The sequence below is a fragment of the Bactrocera latifrons genome, unplaced genomic scaffold, assembly GCF_001853355.1.
Source record: "Bactrocera latifrons isolate USDA-ARS-PBARC rearing strain unplaced genomic scaffold, ASM185335v1 scaffold_769, whole genome shotgun sequence".
In the NCBI taxonomy this organism is placed as follows: Eukaryota; Metazoa; Arthropoda; class Insecta; order Diptera; family Tephritidae; genus Bactrocera; species Bactrocera latifrons.
In genome coordinates, this window is record NW_017537455.1 from 64,624 (window position 1) to 76,366 (window position 11,743).

The 11,743-nt window shown below is 40.8% G+C and overlaps 1 protein-coding gene across 1 annotated transcript in view; it reads left to right on the forward strand.

The window, feature by feature from the left end:
• Positions 1 to 7,048: 7,048 nt before the first annotated feature.
• LOC108976450 (glutamate receptor ionotropic, kainate 1-like) overlaps positions 7,049 to 11,743 on the forward strand; it is a gene marked incomplete at its 3' end in the record, with an annotated part of 9,186 nt that continues 4,491 nt past the window's right edge. Inside the window, exons 1-2 of the mRNA XM_018945565.1 lie at positions 7,049 to 7,284; positions 7,373 to 7,526. Of these exons, the coding sequence (XP_018801110.1) occupies positions 7,049 to 7,284; positions 7,373 to 7,526 (390 nt within the window). The remainder of the gene's footprint in view (positions 7,285 to 7,372; positions 7,527 to 11,743) is intronic.

Sequence of the window (11,743 nt, forward strand, 5' to 3'; positions counted from 1 at the left end):
TATTCATAACAAATCCAAAATTAACTTTTATACCTTGAAATTCTTAATAATGTCTGTACCATGACGTCGACGATATTCCTTGCGCTGTTTTCTCAAACTTGTACAATTAATAACCAGATCTTCAATATTGTGACCCAAAGCTTTAGCTGTTGCAATAATAAAATGAATTGCGAGTGGGGTTGACATATTGCCAGCATCCATGCAAGCAAGCATTCTATCATCTACGAGGCTTTTTTTACCACGTTTTTTTTCAGCTCGTTGGTGTTTGATACGATCATCAACTGCTCTACAGATTTTTCAGACTCACATTTACTTTCATCACTTACATCATGGTCTACACTCAACTTTAAAAAAAATTTGTTGAAAGAGAAACTTACATATTATTTGTTTAAGCAGAATTAAATAAATACCTTGAGTGCTTTCCAATCTTCGATACTTTGCTCTGCGTCGATTTTCTTCTTCTAACCTTTGCGCCTTCCGTTTTTCTTTATTTGCGAGACATTGATCTATAGAAATCATGCTCCCAGCACGACCTGGCTCTCTTTGTTTAATTAAAAAGTCAAGAAATCATTTTACTTTTTACGAGAACTAGGAAACGAAGATGTACAAAATTTCTGTACTGTTCTCCACTCATCATATAATTTCACCAATTTGTCGTCACATGTTCTTTTGTTAACGTTGGAATACGTGCTCTTTCCCAAAAGGCAAAAAAGGGGAAAAGACATTTCGTATACTAAATTCATTTCTCAGAGTGACAGCATAATCAAATACTGCACTCGATTTGCATCTTCACCGGTTCAGGACAACTCTGAATTGGTACTAGAAATAAAAAGTAAATCTATTGCCAATTTTTGGACACGCCTCCCAGCAGCATATGATGCAATAGTAGAAACTGATGATTAAGATCTACCTGAAAATTTCAAATCCTCGGCTTACGCCAAATACGAAAACTGCTAAGACCGGTATGAAGACACAAAAGCAATGATATCAGATCAATTAAAACTTATTAAATCAATTCCACCTACTCCCCACAGTAGAGTAGAGTTACCACAACTGCAAGCCCAAGAGGCAAATTCAGGCATTCACCTCAAAGTGCCAGCTTGTGATACGGAAATATTTCATGGAGGTTATGAACAATGGCCGTCCTTCCGGGACATGTTTACAGCCGTCTACATAAACCATCCAAAACTATCACAAGCGCTAAAATTGTATCATCTATAGTTTGCATAAAATGACGATAATTTTAATTTAGCTTGGGAAGCTTTAAGACAAAGATATGAATACGAGAAAATATTAGTTGACAAGCAAGTAATGATACTTATGAACTTGCCTAAAATTCAAAGAGAAACCAGTGAAGAATTCATAAAATTAGAATCCACTGTTTCAAATTGTTTGTCAGTGCTATCGACACAAAATATTCCCACACACAATTGGGATCATATTCTGGTAAACATATGTCCCGCCGCATTACCACAAAAATCGTTACTTTTTGGGAGCAATCGCTCTCGCCAACGTGGCAGCAGATGAAAGATTTCTTAACTACCAAATACGAAATTGCGGAGAGGGTAGACAAAACTAAAGACGTTCAACAAGACGTAAATCGAAGCTTGAATAGACCCCAACCCGGAAGCAACAATCATTTAAACAGAAGTTTTTTCAAAACACAATCGTTCACATCTGAACAAAATAAATTCACGTCCTGTGAACTATGTAGAGGAGGGCATAAGCTAAAAGCTTGCGAAAAAATTTAAAAATTTAATGTGAATGAAAGGAACAACTTTGTCAGGTCAAAAGGACTCTGTACAAACTGCTTGTCCCACTCACACAATCTTAATACTTGCGAAAGCAAATTTAATTGCGTATATTGCCACAAAAGGGGCATCATTCTATGTTACATCTCAATAACTTTCCCAACACTTGTTTTAGTTACAACAGAAACTCCCGAATCAAAAACTCCAGAAATTTGCCAAGAGACACCATGCTGCTCAAAGGCATTAAAAACTCAAACGCTACACAGCGAAAATCATAGTAGAGTACTACTACCCACAGCAGTTGTCTGCATCGAACATCGAGGAGAACTGTTCAAATTAAGAGCCCTAATAGACCAAGAATCAGATCACAAAATAGGCTAAAACTGCCAACAGAACAATCCAACTATGAAATTACAGGAACGCGCGGACGAGTAGTACAAAACTCACCCAACTGCCACCCATTACCCAAATTTCCCCCAAGCGGATAAGCGCATTCAAGCAGATGCAATAATCTTACCACAACTAACAAACATGCTTCCAAGCTATCAAATAAATAGCAAGCATTGGGATAAGATTTCACACCTGACTCTAGCAGATCCCAACTGCAACACCCCCGCTCAAATAGACCTTCTACTAGGCAGCGATCTTATATCGCAAATTATATTAGAAGGTATTGAGAAAATCACAAATACACTTCTGGCGCAAAATGCCATTTTCGGATACGTCCTAAGTGGACTAGTTGCGGAACCAGTTACAACCTTGACAACTCAAGTTGAGGAAGTCTCAAGCGAGTACCTCAATTCACAATTGAAAAAATTTTGGATTTAGAAGGACTCCCCCCCATATCTGTCACAACCCCTGAAGATCAGTGTTGTGAAGATTTTTACAAAGCCACAACTACTAGATCAGAAAACTGTTGGTATGTCGTGCGACTACCACTAAAATAACAATTTCCAGACACTCTCGCCTTAGATCACTCTCGCACCTCTGCAATACAGCAGTTTCTAAGTATGGAAAAAACCTACTTAGAAACGGTGAGCTGAAATAAGATTATGATGGTGTCTTAGAAGAATACCTTCATTTAGACCACATGGAGGAAGTACGCCCATGTGAAAAAAATTATAAAAGGCAAATATTACTCATTCTACTTGCCACATCATGCAGTAGGAAAGCCTGAAAAAAGCAACAAAAGTCAGAGTTGTCTTCAATGGCTCAAGAACCACCAGCTCGGGGAATTCCCTTAATGATATTCTATTTACGGGACCGACACTCCAACCAGATTTAATGCTCCTCATATTAAAGTGGCGTATATAAAAATACGTGTTCAATGGGGATGCCGAAAAGACGTATCGACAAATACTGGTACTTAAAGATGATGAAGATTTTCAGCGGATTATTTTCCGAAAATCTGCCAATAGTCCACTACGCGACTTTAAATTGAAAACAGTTACCCTTGGAGTAAGCTGTGCTCCATATCTAGCCATTCGTACACTACACGAACTGGCAGGAGACACAAAGTCAGAATTTCAACTTCAAACGCAAACGTATGTAGACGATATCCTGTCGGGAAGCCACAGTCTCCCACAAGCATACGAGACCTTATCACAGGTAATAAATGCCCTCAATACCGCAGGGTTTCCTTTAAAAAAGATTACAGCCAATCACCCAAATATTCTAAAAAATATTAATAAATATACCATTTGTTGGATATTAATTTCCTTATATTTAAAAAGGAAAGTACAACAAAAGCACTAGGCATCCAATGGAATGCGATATCGGACCAGTTTTAATACACGACTGAGTTCATATCCGCATTATCCGCCATTACAAAACGCCAAATTCTCTCCTCTGTGGCAAAATTTTTTGACCCCGCAGAATGGCTTTCTCCAATTATGGTACAAGCGAAAATCCTAATCCAAGAATTATGGCTAGACGGAACCGACTGGGACGAACAAGTGAAACCTCTTCGCTTCGAAAAATGGTCCCAGTTCGCTAATAATTTGAACGACATCTCGCAGATACGAATTCCACGGTGGGTAGACTTTTCCCCCGAATACAAAGTGGAACTACACGTCTTCTGCGACGCCTCTGAAAAGGCATATTGTGCCACTATATATGTGAGAACACAAACCGATGTCGCAACTACAAGCCACTTATTAGCGGCAAAAGCAAAAGCTGCGCCACTAAAAACGCTAAGTCTCCCACGACTTGAACTCTGTGGCGCTCTGCTACTAGCAATAGCTTCAATGGTGCAGACCCACTTAAATATGGCGAAATACAGATTGTATTTATGGTCCGCGATAGTTCTAGCCTGGTTAGAAAAACCACCACATGCGTGGAAAACTTATATTCTAACCGAACATCTGAAATACTTGACCTAGTAGGATCAGCCACTTGGCGTCACGTAGCCAGTGCTGACAATCCTTCTAATCTGGGTACAAGATGATGCAAACCTCTGCATCTCGCCACCTCCACCTTCTGGTGGAATGGTCCCCGATGGTTAACAGAATCTCCCGATTCTTGACCACAATCGCCCATGCGCAACATACTTGCTCCAGAAAGTCGTAAAATCGACACTTATCATGTAACACTGGATGACATTGATCCTTGAAAGATTTTCATTGTTCCCCCGAGCCCTCCGGGTAGTTGCCTATATGCTCAAGCTTTTAGAGCGGCTTAAACTAAAATTTAAAGGAACAACTTATCTCCATTGCGAGAAATTGACGCACCAAGACCCACAAAAAGCAAATGTAGCTCTGTTTTAAATCCATTTCTAGACACAAAGGGTTTACTTTGTGCGAATGGTCGGCTAATTCAAGCCTAACGATAATGAACGCCACCCTATAATCATACCAGAGAGGTGTCCGTTTGCCACTTTATTTATTAGATATATCCACATACTAATGCTTCACGCCGAACATCGCGTCATGCAGTATATAGTCCGCCAAGAGCTGTACATATCCCGACTGAAGCCCCAAATAAAGGAGTGCATTTTCATGTGCAAAATCTGCACTATGCATAAGCAGAAAATGCGATCGCAGATTATGGCAGCACTTCCAGCTGAACCTGCAATTTTGCTCTGCCTTTCACCACCACAGGTGTAGATTTAAAATTCTCCAACATGACTTCAGTCGCCGATGGAAAGATGATTATTTAAAGGACCTCCACAAAAGGTACCGATTAGGCTCGTACCAAAAGGCTCGTTAAATTATGCTTTTTGCCAACCGCAGATACAATCGAAACGTAACCGCAACTAATAAACAAAGAAATGAAAAAAAATATAATAATAAACTCATCCACTAGAGAAAAAGATTTCCACCAAAACGAAAACCCAAAAAAAAAAGGGGTCGATCCACATGATCAACATGGCACCAACGCCTATATAAATATATACAAATGTATAGTAATTAACATGATATCTCTTAACAGATCAAAATGGATGCCGAGATACCCACAGTTCCTACGCCCCCCAGTAACAACCACGCGAACAACCATCGCTGCGGCACCCCAACGAGAAGTTCCAACGGCTCCGCGCAGTGGCCCGCAATCAATGGCTCCGGAACAGCCACAGCTTCAATGTACGCTATGTCGCCGACGAGATCGGTTGCCACACTGTGGCATCTTCAAGGGGATGACGCCTTTGTAACGCCAGTAGATCGCACAGGCACACGGCCATTGCCTGGCGCCTAACCATCTCACTCGCGAATGCACGACCGGGTACCAGTGCCAGGTATCTATGCGGCAGCATCACACGATGTCGCACCGCAGCGCCGGACTCGACCTTGAGCGGCATTATACCCCACGCGGCCGTACTGCCAGCCGACGACTCCTGCGACCGCAACCGCGAAGGCAAGCCTTCCTTTCGGAGGAATCCCGCTCCTGGCGCCATCATCATCATACCACCCCGCATCGGAGGCGCCATCCTAGGCCGCAAGCCCGTCGTAAGAAAGGCCTCAGCAACGTTGTTGGAACACTGCAACAACTTCAGAGGCTACCAGGCTGAACAGTCGACTAGGTGGGCCAGGATGTATAAATGAACATGCTCCCCCGGACATCAGCACATACACCACACCCTCACACCACATCAACTCAACATATCAACACCGACACACATCCTTCACCACACTCATCGCATCACCACTTAGCATCCACATTACTTCCGAGAGTAACACATATTGACACCCACACAAGTACACCAACTAACAACCATGACACCGCCCCCATACCAAAGCGAAAAAGGGAACTGACGAGGAGATGCAGTTCAGTTGGTTATCGACATCACCAACGATCGGTACATTTTCGCGCATCTCTCACACCGCAGAGATCATCACTTTATATACATTTCAAATTTCGGGAATTTTCCGTTTTCCTTTTCTTTAAACGCTATTGTGTATATGCCGTCCCCGAAATCCTAACAGCATCATTATTTGTGAATTCTAAATTATTTAATAAAACCCTATTAGGGTATATACCATCCCCATAATTATTATTAAACAACTGTGAATTTAAAATTAATAAAGTACTATTGGAACGCTCGTGCACAAACAAATACAGTGCTTCATTTTGTGACTTACTTCCAAATTTAGGAATATGTGAAATTTGTGGTGACCTAAAAGGTGAGTGCAGGAAAAACACTAACCAACTCTGTAACGAGTCGCTTGTTTCTATTAAGACTTCTACTTCTGAAGTAACTAGAATCATAAAAGAGCTAAATCCGAAAAGGCGTCAGGACACGACAACATTACTCCAAAAATGATAATTGAGTTAGAAAATATTGCCATAAATGTGCTCTCCTTGCTCTTTAATGCAATCCTTGGTTTCGGATTTCGAAAAAGAAGTCGTAGATCATCATGATAGATAAACCTGGTAAAGACTTAACACAAGCCGTTTAACTACAGACCAATAAGTCTCTTACCCTGTATTTCTTGGCACCCCCCCGAATAATGGGCACCGTCCCCCAACCGTTACGAGCGGTGCTGCTTGGTATCTCGCTGCATGCGTGCTGCGGCCGATAGCTACTACCTCCTAATGTTATGCGACTCCCTTGCCCATTAGATCATTTGCAGCCAGGTAGTTAATTTGGCTGTCTTAGAACGGAGCCTTCCCAACACCGGCCGGATTAGAAAGTAACTGGGGCGTGACCGCGTCATGGGGCTCTGACATAGCGAGATTTAGTTCTCCTAAAGAAAAGTACTCCCGACAGCTCACCGCGCTGAGTCGAGGGTCGTAAGGACAAGATAGACAACAACATAAAATCAAAAACAAACATAATCAACCCAACAAGGCAACAACCTATGATGACGGCCACGGACAACAATAAGGGAAAAGCAATCAAAACGGAGTTCGCTCCCAAGTTGGAAGGCTGGAAGGGTCCCGTCCTCTGTGTAAGAAGGGCGAATGACATACCGATCATGCACAACATGACGATGTTCCTCCCCCGATGCGAAGACAAGCCATATGAGTTTGCCCTAGGTCTGGTCAAAAATCAGAATCTGGACCTGGCGCGTGGTAAGCAGCAATGTAAAGAAAAGGGGTGATATAAAAGAAAGGAGACTAAACTTGTACATAGACGACGAGTCGTACAAGTATGTCCGAGCAGCAATCTTTCGTCTATACTATAGATTTAGCACGGTGGTTCTGAGACCATATAAGCCCACAACGGCCACCGGGAGCAAGGAAGCGGATAAGACTCACGTGGATGAGGTTGCTACTCAACCCAGCGATAGTAACGCTAAACAGGCTTTGACTTATGCGACTTTGAAAGTCCTCGATGAGGTGATCTTCATACTCAAAGGAGGAAGGAAGGACTATTCATTGGCTAAATCCTTTAGGTCAATTAGGCTAACTTATTTCTTACTTAAAACTATGCAGCAGATCGTAGACTATGAAATAAGGTCGAAGGCGCTGAAAAGTGCACTCCTGCATGCTACTCAGCATGCATACCAGGCAGATCGACCAATACTGCTCTGTACCAGTTACCCTTTAAGATAGAGAGCTCACTGGAGAGAGGGGTAGTGATGCTTTGCGCATTCTTAGATATCGAAGGTGCCTTTGACAACAAGTCTCACAGGTGTGTAGCCAGGGCACTGGAGAAAAGAAATGTGGCAGCACCGGTGCGCAGATGGATAGAGGCCGTACTGCGCACCAGAATTGCTTAAACTACAGTAGGAGATACAAGAATTCGTGTTGGCACAACAAGGGGCTCCCATAGGGATGTGTGCTATCGCCCCTGATATGGAGTCTGGTCGTGGACGACCTTTTAGCACTGTTAACCGACGATGGGAACCGTTACCACTAGTACGCGGACGATATGGCAATTATAGCCAGAGAAAAATTTGAGGACACTCTCTCTCTTTTACACCGGGCACTGCAAGCTGAATAGGCATTTATATAATGGGCTACTCCTTATGCGCTAACTGCCGGTTCTGTGACAGGGGTGACAGGGAACCTGAAACACCAGAACACCTGCTCCTCGACTGCACAGCAGTCTGTAGACGAAAGATTAAGGCTCTTGGATCCATGTTTACGAATAGGAATCGCATCGCTTCACTAGCACGTATCAGATAATTGGACTTTATCGATATGCTGGGGCTAAGTGAGTTCTTGTGATTTAGGAAAAGGCACAATAGAAATAAGGTCGCGGTACATTCCTCATTTATTAATATTATCTTATCTTACCCTGTATTTCTAAAATATTTGAAAAAGTGTTACTATCAAAAATGAGCGTGTTTTGATAATAACAATTAATGTTTGTTCCTAGAATGGGTAAATTTGAACGAAAACTTAACCTAGCCCTCCTATAATCATTACCAAGATTTGCGTACACCCGGCTGACTTTGGCCCATATGATTGGTGAACGTATGTGAGGTACCTTAAAGGTAATAATTAATGGATAATATCGAATCGATAACTGTCTAACTCATATATACTACTTAAAGTATTTTTCGTTTTTCTAATACATCTTATTCCGAATTTGTCGGCCAGTGTATGAGTTGCATATATAGAGTATACTAACACCTCTTTCTGTGCACTTGACAAATTAATACAGTATTGCAAATTAACTCAAATATTTATCAAGCAAGAAATATTTTGCTGTTGTGTGGCAATCTTAATAAAAGTAAAAGCTTCAAATCGCAAAGTTTTTTCCCACACGTGTGGTGAGCAAAATAATGTAAATAGAAACAGCTGATTTCTATTCAAATTATGTTGATAGCAATATGCATGAAGACAATTGCTCCTATGGTATTTTTATTTAAAATTTTCTAAAAAATCTGTAATACATTTTAAATAAATTAGCTTAAATTAGTGTTCTGTTAATACTTGCCCCGTTTTTGTAAAAGCTTCTTCCTCTGTGGAACTGGGAAACTTTATTTCTCCTCCCTTCACATTCATAAAAGATTTTGCTACAGCCTACACACTTTTCGAAAGGGACGACTGAGTCATGGGCAAGTTGACGTTGTTACCTATATATTTCTGGTATGAGCCATGTCGAAAGAAGTTCAAAAATGCTAGAACCCTTACAGTTAAAGGTAGTGACGGTTTTGAATCGTGTTGAGCTAGTTCATCAATTAGGCGACGGCAAATTTCACAAGCTAATCGAAAATTTTGTACAAAAGTATTCTCGCTCAAAGAAAATGGATTGCTATCGTCGTGTAAACATTTTAAATGCCGCGCTCTATTCCTATTGTCACAATTTTCAGCTTCGTTTAACAATAATAACAAGAGTAAAATATCTACCATTTTCACAAAGTGATGCGCAATCAGATATTTAATTAACAATGAGCACAGTCAAAAGCATTTGACATCTTAACAACTTATAAAGAAAAGAGCTCTTTATTTCAGACACAGAATACGAAATGCTTGATAAATTTCAAATTTTCACAAATTAGAAATATGTATGTTGAATTTGTCAAGTGCACAGAATAGGGGTGTAAATGTACATACACAATTTCTAAAATTTCGATCTTCTGGTTGACGTTTTACTCCTTAAATATTTTCCTGGCTTTAATTCTAGCAAGTTGAAAGAGTATAAAATGTTCGGTTGCACCCGATGTTCATAACTGTGCGCATTCCTATTTAGGGTTTTAAATACATGTATGCTGTTTTCTAACTTCTCCTTGTATCTCGCAAACGATATTTAAAACTCATCACTTTTGCTTTCAACAGCGGAACAGTTGAACGGCCGTAGACACGGAGGGAACGAAATGTCACATAATTATGTTACAGAAATCGTTTCCAAAGTAAACAGGACTTTTTGAATCTAGCGCCCTTTTGTGGCGCCATCTATATGTCGACTGATGCGTTAGAATCTGCTATCTTTATCGGTTGTCCAGTCCATTGGAAGTCAAGTTATTGCGCTTTAATTACCAGGATGTTTGTGTTATAGGTGCGAAATGAGCTTCGAATAAAGAGCCAACATGATATTTTGTTTTAAAATTAGTAAAACTTTTAACGAAACGTTTCAGTTGATGAAACAAGTTTATGGCGATGATTGCCTATCCCGTAGTGGACTGTACGAGTGGTTACAACGTTTTCAAAGAGGTGGTGGTCGTGAGGACATAAATGACGATTAGCATGTTGGACAAACCAAATCCCTGATCACCGGAAATTCCATCAAAACTGTACGTGAATTCATCAAAAATTAGCCGAAATCATCATTAAAATTCATTAAAATGGAATTGAACATCTCGAAAACATCGATTTATCGAATGTTGACCGACTTTTTGGGGTTACGAAAGGTGTGTGCACGGTTTGTTTCTCACAAATTGACTCCTAGACCAAAAATTGCTCAGAATCCAACTTACGAAGGACGCTTGTGACCGATTATTTCACGAAAAATCACATTTTAACTTTTTAACCGCACGTCATAAAAATTTATGTAACGGGACTTACAAGCTTTATACTTATTTGTTTTAAAATGAATAAATTTTGTCGTTTTTTTCTATCCATTTCAAGATTTGTATATTTAACATTAAATATAGCACATCAAAATATATTTTTTTACACAAATAAAAAAAATAATTCTACAGCTTAAAATGCGCTCAATTCATATCATAAAGGTCTACGTACACCAACGATTATTTACATAAATCAAATGTAATTACAAAAGTTTTAGCAATTTTTGGATTACATTTTGTTGCTGTTATTGTCTATAGATGTCGACGTATGCTTCCCACTCGACTTCTAGTATTATTTCCGGATATTTTGACCCACTAAGTCGATGATGATGAGGACAATGCAGTCATGTGTAGAAGTTCACGCAAGTGAGGAAAGTTCTCTGATCGCCATTCACTTGGGAGCGGTCAGAAACGATTCTTTTACGTATGGCTGAAGCAGCCCACGACTTCCGTTTTTTGACCAAGTATCCTCTGGGTAGCCTAATAATATCCGTTTGAAGGCGAGCTAAAGTAAAAAGGCGAAGTATCCCCTGCATAGGGTTGTGCGCAGGGTTTGGGACCCGCCACGTAAAAAAAACACCCTCATTGAAAAGGAACAACCAGCCTCGGATTAGAGACTCCACTTTTTATGACGACAATGGCAAACGATATAAGGACTACGAATTGAGGGCATGCACCTGGAATGTCCGGTCCCTTAATTGGGAAGGTGCCGCTTCCCAGCTGGTTGATGTCCTCGTAAAAATAAAGGCTGACATCTCCGCCCTCCATGAGAAGGACGACGTGATTAAAGATGCCTTTTATGAGCGTTTGGAGCGGGCCTATGAGAGCTGCGCCCACCACGATGTCCAAATCGTGATTGACGACTTTAACGCCAGGGTGGCCAAAAACGGTATCCTTGGCACTATAGTCGGTAAATTCAGCCTCCACGACGAAACGTCAACAAGTGGGTTGAGGCTGATCGACTTCGCCGGGGCCCGTGATATGGTTATCTGTAGTAGTAGATTCCAGCATAAGAAGATTCATCAAGCTACCTGGCTGTCTCCGGATCGAAAAACCACCAACCAGATCGATCATGTTGTGATAGACGGAAGACAT